Genomic DNA, 15812 nt, shown 5'->3' with positions numbered 1-15812 from the left:
AACAATAAATAAAAAAACATCCATAAAACCAGTCAGTATTTTAACAACAGACTCGAGAAACAGAAACCAAACCAAAGACAAATCCAGCTGTACTGCGAAGAGAAATGTAGAACGATGTAAAAGAAGTTCGAATACTCAAATGAGACAAGAACAAAAATCTCAGTTTCACAGAAAGGAAAAGCTTCACAAATACTTGTAGCTGTTAAGAGGATGATGATGATGATGATGATACACAGGGCAACTGCGCTTCGATACTTTCCCATTGAGATCAGGCAACAATTTCTACCTGAACGATTTTGATCAGTTTTGGGGAAACTTTTTAAGACCATCCAATCAGAGTGCTCGCAGCAAATCACATGACCACCTGAGAGCTTCTGAAATTTTCAACGAAGATGGCGGGTCTCAACGGCAGTGGCACGAAGAAAAAAAAAAAAAGACAACTTGTATCTTTTTACGGCAGTAAGTTGTTGTAAACCCAATGTGGTGAATTTACCTCATCAAACACTTAAAAAAACAGACAGACATCTATTATGTGCTCAGGTTAGAATTAAGACATTGGTAGCCGTTTATCCTGTGCAGGGTCGTGGGTAAGCTAGATAATTTTTTTTTTTTTCCGTTTCCGGTTGAGAGTACGTCGTGCGCATTCTGGCTGCCGCTTCTCACCAGAGCTTTTTGTTTTAATTTTATTTTCTTTCTTTTTCAATTTTCATTTTATTTTTTTTTTCTGTGTGTTTGTGTAGTTTGATGTTTGTTTGAGTGTTTTGCGCGCCGCTTGTGATGTAGCTCCGGACCCAGTTTGGGCGTTGGTTCCCTCCAGGCCTTGGTTCGCTGTGGGTGATGCCTGCGCTCCCAGCTGTGGACTGCAGTGAGCTCGCTGCTCATTTTACATCGTGGTTGTCCAGCGCTCTGTGCTTTAGCGCTTGGCATGATGTTCCGGCGGCTGTGCAGGCGGTTTGGGACACACCAGCGCTCTGCGTGGCGGAGCGTCTCTGCTCGTTTTTGTGGATCCACGGCGTGGTGTTCGAGTGATGTGGCTGATGGCGTCGCGGCGGCGGTGCTGGAGATGTGGGACTCGTTTTTATGCGCCTTTTGGTGGGACTGTGGCTGCTACACCACTGGAATTACATCTTGACCCCTACTTGGTGGACTTTTTACTTTTATTTTTTATTAATTATTCATTCATTTATTTATTTTTTATTTTTATTTTTTTCTTTGTCTAGAATTGTAAAGCATCCTTGGGTTTCTTGAAAGGCGCTAGAGAAATTTAACTTATTATTATTATTGACTTTTTTTCAGCTAAGTGTAAACTGCTGTTAGCTAACCACAGCTCCATAGAGACCGAATGGGATTTAGCAAAAACCACCACTAGTTCGCTAACACGGTTAGTTGAAAGCTATCGCTAGCTATGTAGGGATGACGTTAGCACTCTTGCGTCAAGTTAGAAACTGATTGGCAGCTCATGATTTTTTTTTTTTTTTTGAGAGAGTTGTAATGGAGCTTGTCCAACTTATCGTCTGATCTAATTCACATACAGAGCATGACTAACTTGTGGAACCCAAGGGCGAAACAGTACAAATTTCGTGATGTAAAAAAGTCTTTCAGGAGCTCTGCCACGCCCTTTTCCTCCTCAGCAGCCATTTCCTGGTCCATGTCCTTTTGTCTTTTTTGCTGAGATGAGAATGAAACGATTGTTTTCGTGATGTACAGTGCTCAGCGTAAATGAGTACACCCCCTTTGAAAAGTAACATTTTAAACAATTTCCAAAATGTTGACAAGACAAAGTTTAAAGGAACAGTCCACCGTACTTCCATAATGAAATATGCTCTTATCTGAATTGAGACGAGCTGCTCCGTACCTCTCCGAGCTTTGCGCGACCTCCCAATCAGTCAGACGCGCTGTCACTCCTGTTAGCAATGTAGCTAGGCTCAGTATGGCCAATGGTATTTTTTGGGGCTGTAGTTAGATGCGACCAAACTCTTCTGCGTTTTTCCTGTTTACATAGGTTTATATGACCAGTGACATGAAACAAGTTCAGTTACACAAATTGAAACGTAGCGATTTTCTATGCTATGGAAAGTCCGCACTATAATGACAGGCGTACTAACACCTTCTGCGCGCTTCGGCAGCGCATTGATATGGAGCTCAGATATCAGGAACCCGAGGGTCACTCTGACAGGGCTCCAGCGTATCCTTGTGGAGTTGGGAGAACCTTTCAGAAGATCAACCATCCAGGCAGCACGCCACAAATCAGGCCTTTATGGTAGAGTGGTCAGACAGAAGCCACTCCTTAGTAAAAGGCACATGACAGCCTGCTTGGAGTTTGCCAAAAGGCACCTAGAGGACTCTCAAACCATGAGAAACAACATTCTCTGGTCTGATGAAACCAAAATTGAACTTTTTGGCCTGAATACCAAGCGTCACGCCTGGAGGAAACCAGGCACCGCTCATCACCTGGCTAATGCCATCCCTACAGTGAAGCATGGCGGTGGTAGCATCATGATATGGGGATGTTTTTTCAGCAGCGGGAACGGGGTGACTGGTGCTGATAGAGAGAAAGATGAATACAGCCAAGTACACAGAGATCCACAGAAGAAAACCTGCTCCGGAACGCTCTGGACCTCAGACTGGGGCGAAGGTTTACCTTCCAACATGACAACGACCCGAAGCACACAGCCAAGAGAACAAAGGAGTGGCTTCAGAGAAAGTCTGTGAATGTCCTTGAGTGGCCCAGCCAAAGCCCAGACCTGAATCCAATTGAACATGTGGAAGGAGCTGAAAACGGCTGTGTACCGATGCTCCCCATCCAACCTGACGGAGCTTGCAAGGATATGCCAAAAGGAATGGGCAAAAACGTCCAGAAACAAGCGTGCCAAGCTCATAGCTTCTTTCCCAAGACACCTTGAAGCTGTAATTGCTGCCAAAGGTGCATCAACCAAGGCTAAGGGTGTGTACAGATATGTAACCCCTAAATAACCTATTTTTGTCAGTAAAATAAAATTGCATATTTTCTGAAAACCTGCTTTCACTTTGTCATTATGGGCTATTTTGTGACAAAAAAATGAACTCAGTCTATTACAAGTCTATAATGTAATAAAACGTGGAGAAGGTGAAAGGGCTGTACAGACTTTCTGGCTTGAATGTAACTTAACATGAAAGTAAGGTTAATAATATAACTTAGATTACACATTTTTCAGTTTTACTCAAATTGGGGTGGTGCAAAAATGAGTACACCCCACAACAAAAACTACTACATCTAGTACTTTGTACGGCCTCCATGATTTTTAATGACAGCACCAAGTCTTCTAGGCATGGAATGAACAAGTTGGCGACATTTTGCAACATCAATCTTTTTCCATTCTTCAACAACGACCTCTTTTAGTGACTGGATGCTGGATGGAGAGTGATGCTCAACTTGTTTCTTCAGAATTCCCCATAGGTGTTCGATTGGGTTCAGATCAGGAGACATATTTGGCCACTGAATCACTTTCACCCTGTTCTTCTTCAGAAATCCAACAGTGGCCTGAGATGTGTGTTTAGGATCATTGTCATGTTGGAAAAGTGCCCGACGACCAAGGGCACGGAATGATGGTAGCATCTTCTCTTTCAGTATAGAGCAATACATCTGTGAATTCATGATGCCATCAATGAAATGCAGCTCCCCGACACCAGCAGCACTCATGCAGCCCCACATAAGGACACTGCCACCACCATGTTTCACTGTAGGCACCATGCATTTTTCTTTGCATTCCTCACCTTTGCAATGCCATACAGTTTTGAAGCCATCAGTTCCAAAAACATTTATCTTGGTCTCATCACTCCAGAGTATAGAGTCCCAGTAGCCTTCATCTTTGTCAGCATGGGCCCTGGCAAACTCTCGGCGGGCTTTTTTGTGCCTGGGCTTTAGGAGAGGCTTCTTTCACAGACGGCATCCATGCATGCCATTCCTCTGCAGCATACGCCGTATTGTGTCATGGGAAATATTCACCCCAGTTTGGCTTTCTACAACCCCGATTCCAAAAATGTTGGGACAAAGTACAAATTGTAAATAAAAACGGAATGCAATAATTTACAAATCTCAAAAACGGATACTGTATTCACAATAGAACATAGACAACATATCAAATGTCGAAAGTGAGACATTTTGAAATTTCATGCCAAATATTGGCTCATTTGAAGTTTCATGACAGCAACACATCTCAAAAAAGTTGGGACAGGGGCAATAAGAAGCTGGAAAAGTTAAAGGTACAAAAAAGGAACAGCTGGAGGACCAAATTGCAACTCATTAGGTCAATTGGCAATAGGTCATTAACATGACTGGGTATAAAAAGAGCATCTTGGAGTGGCAGCGGCTCTCAGAAGTAAAGATGGGAAGAGGATCACCAATCCCCCTAATTCTGCGCCGACAAATAGTGGAGCAATATCAGAAAGGAGTTCGACAGTGTAAAATTGCAAAGAGTTTGAACATATCATCATCTACAGTGCATAATATCATCAAAAGATTCAGAGAATCTGGAAGAATCTCTGTGCGTAAGGGTCAAGGCCGGAAAACCATACTGGGTGCCCGTGATCTTCGGGCCCTGAGACGGCACTGCATCACATACAGGCATGCTTCTGTATTGGAAATCACAAAATGGGCTCAGGAATATTTCCAGAGAACATTATCTGTGAACACAATTCACCGTGCCATCCGCCGTTGCCAGCTAAAACTCTATAGTTCAAAGAAGAAGCCGTATCTAAACATGATCCAGAAGCGCAGACGTCTTCTCTGGGCCAAGGCTCATTTAAAATGGATTGTGGCAAAGTGGAAAACTGTTCTGTGGTCAGACGAATCAAAATTTGAAGTTCTTTATGGAAATCAGGGACGCCGTGTCATTCGGACTAAAGAGGAGAAGGACGACCCAAGTTGTTATCAGCGCTCAGTTCAGAAGCCTGCATCTCTGATGGTATGGGGTTGCATTAGTGCGTGTGGCATGGGCAGCTTACACATCTGGAAAGACACCATCAATGCTGAAAGGTACAGTTAGGTCCATACAGTGGGGCAAAAAAGTATTTAGTCAGTCACCAATTGTGCAAGTTCTCCCACTTAAAAAGATGAGAGAGGCCTGTAATTTTCATCATAGGTATACCTCAACTATGAAAGACGAAATGAGAAAAAAAAAAATCCAGAAAATCACATTGTCTGATTTTTAAAGAATTTATTTGCAAATTATGGTGGAAAATAAGTATTTGGTCAGTAACAAAAGTTCATCTCAATACTTTGTTATATACCCTTTGTTGGCAATGACAGAGGTCAAACGTTTTCTGTAAGTCTTCACAAGGTTTTCACACACTGTTGCTGGTATTTTGGCCCATTCCTCCATGCAGATCTCCTCTAGAGCAGTGATGTTTTGGGGCTGTTGCTGGGCAACACGGACTTTCAACTCCCTCCAAAGATTTTCTATGGGGTTGAGATCTGGAGACTGGCTAGCCCACTCCAGGACCTTGAAATGCTTCTTACGAAGCCACTCCTTCGTTGCCCGGGCGGTGTGTTTGGGATCATCGTCATGCTGAAAGACCCAGCCACGTTTCATCTTCAGTGCCCTTGCTGATGGAAGGAGGTTTTCACTCAATCTCATGATACATGGCCCCATTCATTCTTTCCTTTACACGGATCAGTCGTCCTGGTCCCTTTGCAGAAAAACAGCCCCAAAGCATGATGTATCCACCCCCATGCTTCACAGTAGGTATGGTGTTCTTGGGATGCAACTCAGCATTCTTTCTCCTCCAAACACGACAAGTTGAGTTTTTACCAAAAAGTTCTATTTTGGTTTCATCTGACCATATGACATTCTCCCAATCCTCTTCTGGATCATCCAAATGCTCTCTAGCAAACTTCAGACGGGCCTGGACATGTACTGGCTTAAGCAGGGGGACACGTCTGGCACTGCAGGATTTGAGTCCCTGGCGGCGTAGTGTGTTACTGATGGTAGCCTTTGTTACTTTGGTCCCAGCTCTCTGCAGGTCATTCACTAGGTCCCCCCGTGTGGTTCTGGGATTTTTGCTCACCGTTCTTGTGATCATTTTGACCCCACGGGGTGAGATCTTGCGTGGAGCCCCAGATCGAGGGAGATTATCAGTGGTCTTGCATGTCTTCCATTTTCTAATAATTGCTCCCACAGTTGATTTCTTCACACCAAGCTGCTTACCTATTGCAGATTCAGTCTTCCCAGCCTGGTGCAGGTCTACAATTTTGTTTCTGGTGTCCTTTGACAGCTCTTTGGTCTTGGCCATAGTGGAGTTTGGAGTGTGACTGTTTGAGGTTGTGGACAGGTGTCTTTTTATACTGATAACGAGTTCAAACGGGTGCCATTAATACAGGTAACGAGTGGAGGACAGAAGAGCCTCTTAAAGAAGTTGTTACAGGTCTGTGAGAGCCAGAAATCTTGCTTGTAGGTGACCAAATACTTATTTTACCGAGGAATTTACCAATTAATTCATTAAAAATCCTACAATGTGATTTCCTGGATTCTTTCCCCCCATTTTGTTTCTCATAGTTGAGGTATACCTATGATGAAAATTACAGGCCTCTCTCATCTTTTTAAGTGGGAGAACTTGCACAATTGGGGGCGGCACGGTGGTGTAGTGGTTAGCACAGTCGCCTCACAGCAAGAAGGTTCCGGGTTCAAACCCAGCGGCCGGCAAGGGCCTTTCTGTGTGGAGTTTGCATGTTCTCCCCGTGTCTGCGTGGGTTTCCTCCGGGTGCTCCGGTTTCCCCCACAGTCCAAAGACATGCAGTTAGGTTGACGTGGGGCAGCCTTGGGCTGAGGTGCCTTTGAGCAAGGTACCGAACCCCTGACTGCTCCCCGGGCGCTCTGGTGTGGCTGCCCACTGCTCTGAGTGAGTGCGTGTGTTCACTGCTTCAGATGGGTTAAATGCAGAGGATGAATTTCACTGTGCTTGAAGTGTGCATGTGATGAATAAAGGTTTCTTCTTCTGACTAAATACTTTTTTGCCCCACTATAAATATTTGGACAGCGGCAAGATTTTTCTAATTTTGGTTCTGTACATTACCACAATGAATTGTGAACAAAACAATTCAGATGCAGTTGAAGTTCAGACTTTCAGCTTTAATTCAGGGGATTGAACAAAATGATTGCATAAAAATGGGAGGAACTAAAACATTTTTTTAAACACAATCCCTTCATTTCAGGGGCTCAAAAGTAATTGGACAAATTAAATAATTGTAAATAAAATGTTCATTTCTAATGCTTGGTTGAAAACCCTTTGTTGGCAATGACTGCCTGAAGTCTTGAACTCATGGACATCACCAGACGCTGTGTTTCCTCCTTTTTAATGCTCTGCCAGGCCTTTACTGCAGCGGTTTTCAGTTGCTGTTTGTTTGTGGGCCTTTCTGTCTGAAGTTTAGTCTTTAATAAGTGAAATGCATGCTCAATTGGGTTGAGATCAGGTGACTGACTTGGCCATTCAAGAATATTCCACTTCTTTGCTTTAATAAACTCCTGGGTTGCTTTGGCTTTGTTTTGGGTCATTGTCCATCTGTATTATGAAACGCCGACCAATCAGTTTGGCTGGATTTGAGCACACAGTATGTCTCGGAATACTTCAGAATTCATCCGGCTGCTTCTGTCCTGTGTCACATCATCAATAAACACTAGTGACCCAGTGCCACTGGCAGCCATGCATGCCCAAGCCATCACACTGCCTCCGCCGTGTTTTACAGATGATGTGGTATGCTTTGGATCATGAGCTGTACCATGCCTTCGCCATACTTTTTTCTTTCCATCATTCTGGTAGAGGTTGATCTTGGTTTCATCTGTCCAAAGAATGTTCTTCCAGAACTGTGCTGGCTTTTTTAGATGTTTTTTAGCAAAGTCCAATCTAGCCTTTTTATTCTTGAGGCTTATGAGTGGCTTGCACCGTGCAGTGAACCCTCTGTATTTACTTTCATGCAGTCTTCTCTTTTTGGTAGATTTGGATATTGATACGCCTACCTCCTGGAGAGTGTTGTTCACTTGGTTGGCTGTTGTGAAGGGGTTTCTCTTCACCATGGAATTATTCTGCGATCATCCACCACTGTTGTCTTCTGTGGGCGTCCAGGTCTTTTTGCATTGATGAGTTCACCAGTGCTTTCGTGGGCGTCCAGGTCTTTTTGCATTGATGAGTTCACCAGTGCTTTCTTTCTTTCTCAGGATGTACCAAACTGTAGATTTTGCCACTCCTAATATTGTAGCAATTTCTCGGATGGGTTTTTTCTGTTTTCGCAGCTTAAGGATGGCTTGTTTCACCTGCATGGAGAGCTCCTTTGACCGCATATTTTCTTCACAGCAAAATCTTCCAAATGCAAGCACCACACCTCAAATCAACTCCAGGCCTTTTATCTGCTTAACTGAGAATGATATAATGAAGGAATTTCCCACACCTGCCCATGAAATAGCCTTTGAGTCAATTGTCCAATTACTTTTGGTCCCTTTAAAAACAGCATGGCACATGTTAAGGAGCTGAAACTCCTAAACCCTTCATCCAATTTTAATGTGGATACCCTCAAATGAAAGCTGAAAGTCTGGACTTTGTCCATGTCCATTATATAACTATAACTTGAATATGTTTCAGTAAACAGGTAAAAAAACAAAATTTATGTCAGTGTCCAAATATATATGGACCTAACTGTATATCCAGGTTCTAGAGCACCATATGCTCCCATCCAGACGATGTCTCTTTCAGGGAAGACCTTGCATTTTCCAACATGACAATGCCAAACCACATACTGCATCAATTACAGCATCATGGCTGCGTAGAAGAAGGGTCCGGGTACTGAACTGGCCAGCCTGCAGTCCAGATCTTTCACCCATAGAAAACATTTGGCGCATCATAAAACGGAAGATACGACAAAAAAGACCTAAAACAGTTGAGCAACTAGAATCCTACATTAGACAAGAATGGGTTAACATTCCTATCCCTAAACTTGAGCAACTTGTCTCCTCAGTCCCCAGACGTTTACAGACTGTTGTAAAGAGAAAAGGGGATGTCTCACAGTGGGAAACATGGCCTTGTCCCAACTTTTTTGAGATGCGTTGTCATGAAATTTAAAATCACCTAATTTTTCTCTTTAAATGATACATTTTCTCAGTTTAAACATTTGATACGTCATCTATGTTCTATTCTGAATAAAATATGGAATTTTGAAACTTCCACATCATTGCATTCCATTTTTATTTACAATTTGTACTTTGTCCCAACTTTTTTGGAATCGGGGTTCTACTTCTTTAGATAACTGCAGTGAACTTGCATGCCGATTTTCTTCAACCCTTCTCATCAGAAGACGCTCCTGTCGAGGTGTTAACTTCCGTGGACAACCTGGACGTCTCTGTGAGACGGTTGCAGTTCCATCTTTCTTAAATTCTTGTTCCACTTTTGCTACAGTATTCTGACTGATAAGTAAAGCTTTGCTGATCTTCTTGTCGTCTTCACCTTTGTGGTGTACAGAAATTTTCTTTCTCAGGTCTTGTCATTTCTCTGCCATGTGGTGCCGTTGCTGACAGCATGAAATGGGAAAGGGTTTTCTTTAAGTAACACCCTTTTATAGTCAACTGTCTGCTGGACACCTGTGTAATGACTAATTAGACTCACCTGTGATTGTATTCTTGTTAAATTAGACATTTGTAGCCTACAATTTAGCTTTGCTCCAGAGACTTTCAGTGGGGTGTACTCATTTTGCACCACCCTAATTTGAGTAAAACTGAAAAATGTGTAATCCAAGTTATATTATTAATCTTAATTTCACATTATAAGTTAAACAGATATTATATTAAACTTGGTCTTGTCAACATTTTGGAAATTGTTTGTGTTCATTGAGATATTGTTTAAAATGTTGCTTTTCAAAGGAGGTGCACTCATTTACGCTGAGCACTGTATGTGTCAGTTATAAGTTATAGCATGTGTGATTGAGCCTAGTAGCATTTTTAAAGATATTTTTTTAAGAAGTCTTTAGTAATAGAATGTGGTTATTTTGATTTATAAAATGTTAAAGTAATGGTAAATTATCTATTGACCAGAGGATCTATTCAGCTTTGGTCCAGAAGAAGTGACACTCACTTGAGTGAAATAAAGACTGAAGACGCGACAGCTGGACATGTTTCAGTCTCCATCTTTGCGGTGTCCGTCTCCCTGGCAATAGATTTGCTCCAATTCTAAAGGTCCCTTCACTGGCTTCCAGTAAGCTACAGAATTGACTTTAAAGCATTGCTGCTGGTGTACAAATCTCTAAATGGTACAGGGCCCAATTACCTCTCTGATATGTTGCAGCGGCCTAACCCAATCAGATCTACCCGATCGCAGCAGAAAAATTTACTGGTAAAACCTGTTGTTAAAACAGTGTGGTGAAGCAGCTTTTAGCTACTATGCAGTACAGCTATGGAACCAACTGCCAGAGGACATCAAAAATGCTCCTGCTGTTGGCAGCTTCAAATCTAGACTAAAGACCAAGCTGTTCTCAGATGCTTTCTGCTAACTAAATATCATCTTTACGTTTTAAACTTTACTTAACTTTTACAGTCTCTGCATGTTTTAAACTTTACTTAACTTTTATTCTGCTGTTTTTTACTGAACTTTTACTTCATTTTATTATTTTATTTCTACTATTGTTTAATTCTTTTTTTCTCTCTCTTCTTCCCCATTTATTTTATGTAATTTTATTTTCTACTGTTTACTGTTTTGCCTTTACCTCTGTAAAGCACATTGAACTGCCACTGTGTATGAAATGCGCTATAGAAATAAACTTGCCTTTGCTCTTATCTGATTGGTCTGTTGCCCTAATTACTTGCCCTGTCTCTTACCTGGTTGCCTGTTGCCAGCAACACTGCCCAAAAAGTTGCCCTGTGTATGGCTGCACAATATATCGAAAAAGTATCGATATCGCGATATCATAGTTTGCGATACACATACCGCAAAAATTACTTAAGTTTCGATAAAGGGCACATTTTTCTGTGCCGTCCAATCACATTTGAATGTCAACAAGCGCCGCGGGATAACTCCGCCCCCTATTGCAAAACAAGTAAAAGCCTCGTGGTGATGGCGGAACGCGGGAGCAAGTGTGGCGAGACAAACTTGTGTGAGGAGGAACTGGTTTCCAAAAAAAAAAAAAAATGCACGTCTGCTATTTGGAAGTACTTTGGATTCAGGAGGGGTGATGTACTGCAAACTCAGGTACTTTGCAAGACATGTACCTGTAAAACAGTGGTGGGGCGGCTCACTGGGACAAACACTGCTGTACAGAAGCATAAAAACATAAAACCACGCTCTCTCTCACATACATACACACACACACCACTGCTCTCTCACCCGCATGTGTTATTAACAGATTGTGTTTGAGTTTATGGTGAATCTGTGTCGCTCACCTTCATCTCCCGGGAGCCGCTGAAATTGCCATTTTGAATGATTTATGTTAATGTAATGTAGTTTTCAGTTTTTTGTTTACTTAAGACATTTTCTGCTGCGCTCACAAAAATTAAGAGATTTAAAGATGACTGATGGACACCATTGCAGGTGTAGCCATGTTTTTCCAATAAAAAATAATGTTGGAATGGAAGCGATGCATTGGGTGTTTTTTTAAATGCTAGATACAGGGCAGAACGGCGAGTAGAAGTAAGAACATTATATATTTAATTATCGTGATACATATCGATATGGAGATATTCAGTCATGTTATCGAATATCGCATATTTTTCTGATATCGTGCAGCCCTAGCCCTGTGTATCATCACCTTAACATGATGCATCAATGCAGTCCATGTCCAGTGCCTCTGTGACCAATCAGAGCACAGCACAGCTCCATTTCTGATCGAACGTTTGTCTTTTTGTTAGGCTATCTTACGAGATTTAAATAAATTTCCACCATATATATATATATATATATATATATATATATATATATATATATATATATATATATACACACATACACACACATATATTTCCCAGCTGGGAGGTCCATATCGTGAAATACCGTGACCGAGGTCTTGAAAGTACTGAGCGAGGCCCTCTGGGCCGAGGTCAGTATTCAAGGCTGAGGTCACGGTATTTCACCATATGGACCAACCTTAAGCTGGTAAATAATGTTTAGTTTTTCTTTACCAAATTCTAACAGAAAACGAGAGCGCCCGAAAGGGAAAACCGAGCCGAGACACCATTTTGAATCCTCATTCACGGCTGTAATGCAAATTGTTTCCTCCTCAGTATACAAGTGCACTTCCATGGCAGGCGCAAAAAAAAAAAAAAAAAAAACTACATTTTGCCGCCTATGTAGTCCCCTATTTATACAAAATTGAGTCATTCAGGATTCAGCCATGTTTTTGCTCAGTGTTTTTGCTCGACCAAAGTTATACAGTATTATGACCTTTATATTGCATAAATAAAGCCATTTGTTGAAACTTTGAAGAGATTGTTCTGGTTTAAAGTTTTTACCCAACGTAATATTATGCATTAGGATAACATGGTCCAAAATGGGCCTCATTAACTAATGAGATCAAACTGTTAGCAAGTTACAGGTTTTAGCTTTCTCCTGAAACGTTGTCATTTATTTCTTCTTCCTCAGGGTAGTAAAACTCGCTTTTGCTGTGAAGACTGTCGTTATCGCTATCCATGACGTAAAATTAATGCTATTTTCCTGAGAAATGCTGGCAAAAATTAAGATTTTTGATAATCTCAAATAAATCTGGGGCGGCACGGTGGTGTAGTGGTTAGCGCTGTCGCCTCACAGCAAGAAGGTTCTGGGTTCGAGCCCCGTGGCCGGCGAGGGCCTTTCTGTGCGGAGTTTGCATGTTCTCCCCGTGTCCGCGTGGGTTTCCTCCGGGTGCTCCGGTTTCCCCCACAGTCCAAAGACATGCAGGTTAGGTTAACTGGTGACTCTAAATTGAGCGTAGGTGTGAATGTGAGTGTGAATGGTTGTCTGTGTCTATGTGTCGGCCCTGTGATGACCTGGCGACTTGTCCAGGGTGTACCCCGCCTTTCGCCCGTAGTCAGCTGGGATAGGCTCCAGCTTGCCTGCGACCCTGTAGAACAGGATAAAGCGGCTACAGATGAGATGAAATGAGATAAATCTTATAAAAATTTTATTTATTTATTTTTTAAAGATAAATGTTGAAAAAATTGCTACTATGTTTGTTGTTGTGAACGAGCGAGTCGCCAGAGGTTCTTAAGTGGGGTCTGTACTGTAGGATACAGACCCGCTCGCCAGCCAATCAAAGCGCAGGATTTGGACCACAAAAAAATAAATAGAAGATATTACATGGCTGTGCAAAGATATGAAGTTTATCTTCGAGTAATGAATATACTCATGAACTCTGGCTAAGGTTAACTTAGCCATTAACTTTTTCAGCAGTTTGTGCTACAGTAGCTCTTCTGTGGGTGGGATTGGACCATACGGGCTAGGCTTCGTGCCCCATGTGAATCAATGAGCCTTTGACACCTATGATCCTGTCGCCGGTTCACTGGTTGTCCTTTGGATCCTTCGGCCACTTTTGTTCGGTACTAACCACTGCATACCAGGAACACCCCACAAGATGTACCGTTTTGGAGATGCTCAGACCCAGTCATCTCACCATCACGATTTGGCCCTTGTCAAAGTCGCTCCTCACACTTGCCCATTTTTCCTGCTTCCAACACATCAACTTCAAGAACTGACTGTTCTCTTGCTGCCCAATACTGTATATCCCACCCCTTAACAGGTTCCACTGTAATGAGATCATCAATATTTTTCACTTCACTTGTCAGTGGTGTTAATGTGATGGCTGATCGGTGTGTAGCAAATACATACTCATCATCCGTCCTCCTCCTGTGCTTCCTCAGACATCTCCTCTCCCAGCTCCTGAAACAAACACACACAACAGAACATCAACAGGTGTTAGAACAGCAGATATCATGATTTGGAGATTGTACCATCAAGATATTGTCCAGACTTAGATACAAGCCGTGTAGTACAGAGTTAATAGTGTGCGTAAGTAGGCATGTTTACAGATTTCACAGACACAGGAGATGTTTCAGCATCTTCCTTTTTATCTCTGTCCAGTACAAGAGCTCTTTTGGCTGTTGCGTATAATAATTAGAATTGACATGGCCTTTGGGAGATCACAGACTCGACCCAGGCAGCATCACTAAACAAGGCAAGGCACGATCATCTTGGTACCTCTGATTTTGGGCTCAGTTTGAGCTCCGAGATATTTAGTCATGTTCAGGATCCCTATGAATGAATCACATTTCAGGCATTTCTCTCTCTCACACACACACTTCTCTACAGTTTACACAGAATGGTGGGAAAAACAAAAAACATCGAGTTGAGTGCGGGACAGTTCTGTGGATAGAAACAAATGCCTTGTTGATCAGAGAGGGTCAGAGGAAAAGGGACAGATTGGTTCGAGCTTTTTTTTTTTTGCCAGGCAGGATATAGTATCTCATATAACCACTCTTTACAACCGTGGTGAGCAGAAAAGCATCTCAGCATGCAACAGAAAACAGAACACCACACTGGGTTCCACTCCTGCAGCCCAGAACAGGGATCTTAGAAATTAACAAGAAGCTCATATTAAAGTGGCTGATGAGTGTAATATGGCCAAAAGTATGTGGACACCTGACTATCACAGCTGCTATTCCAAAACCTGTCGGCATTAACATGGATTATTATAATACGGCCCTGTTATAATAAACTCCACTCTTCTATAAAGGCTTTCTATTAGATTTTGGAGCGTGGCTGGGGTGTTTATTCAGGTCCAAGAGTATTAGTGAGATCAGGCACTGATGTTCGATACGGTAAGTGAGGAGGTCTGGGGTGCAGTTCATCCCTAAGGTTTGAGTTCTGTGCAGGACACTCGAGTTCTTCCATGTCTTCATGGAGCTCGCTTTGTGCACAGGGGCACTGTCGAGCTGGGACAGGTTTGTGCCTCTTCGTTCCAGTGAAGGGAAATTACAACGGATACAGGATACAAAGACATTTTTATCTAATTGTTGCTTAGGTTTTTGTAGCAAGAACCATACCGTAGATGGCTTTGATGGCCGGGGTAGGGATGGCGAAAACTTAAAAAAAAAAAAAAAATCTTGACCGGCCACCGAGCCTCATTAGCCAGTTAAAGTCGGTTAACCTATGAGTTTAAACAGGGATGCAAACGGCACGCCTTTTTCACAGCTCGTGCAGATCCGATATTTTTTTCGGGGGGGGGCGTTGGAGTGTCTGAATAATTTCAACAGAGTAAATTCTGTATTAAAATTACTACATAAGCAAATGCCGTTACAGTCCATGAAAAAGTCGGCATCTGCGCCTTTAGTTTGTGTGGAGAGATCTGATCTGCAATAACATGCATTGTTGGCTACAGACTGAAACATACTTTCAGAATGCACTGGCCAAGGCAGGACTAAACTCGATGTGCCTTCTAATAATAATTAAAAAAAAAAAACAGAATAGTAATTTGTAAGCTAAAAAGCCTGTGTCTACACTTTTCTCTCGCCGAGTGGCAGCCAATGTTGCCAGATATTGCTGACGTTTTCCAGCCCAAAATATGTTCAAAACCCGCCAAAATCCACTTAAAACTGCCCAAATGGGCGGGAAACCGCCCAATCTGGCAACACTGGTGGCAGCTGTGTTCAACTGGGGCAGGACATGACTGAATGGGTGCTTCTGATTTGTCAGCTGTCTTTAACTGGGGCGGGAGGGCGGGACATGACTGAATGGGTGTTTCTGATTTGTTAGCTGTCGTCCTTACACCGCATGGCGTGCCCCAAGCGTTTACAAACACAGAATTCCAGGTTCTCCTCTCCAAAATCGGCAGC

At 42.5% G+C, this 15812-nt stretch overlaps 1 protein-coding gene across 1 annotated transcript in view; it reads right to left on the bottom strand.

The window, feature by feature from the left end:
• Positions 1 to 15812, bottom strand: part of ccdc117 (coiled-coil domain containing 117) — a 33870-nt gene that overhangs the window by 10686 nt on the left and 7372 nt on the right. Inside the window, exon 3 of the mRNA XM_060907467.1 lies at positions 13810 to 13860. Coding sequence (XP_060763450.1) covers positions 13810 to 13860 — 51 coding nt within the window. The remainder of the gene's footprint in view (positions 1 to 13809; positions 13861 to 15812) is intronic.

The sequence above is a fragment of the Neoarius graeffei genome, chromosome 24 (genome assembly GCF_027579695.1).
Source record: "Neoarius graeffei isolate fNeoGra1 chromosome 24, fNeoGra1.pri, whole genome shotgun sequence".
Lineage (NCBI taxonomy): Eukaryota > Metazoa > Chordata > Actinopteri > Siluriformes > Ariidae > Neoarius > Neoarius graeffei.
The sequence above is the reverse complement of the archived record's forward strand: the minus strand, read 5'-3'. Positions and strand labels throughout refer to the sequence as shown.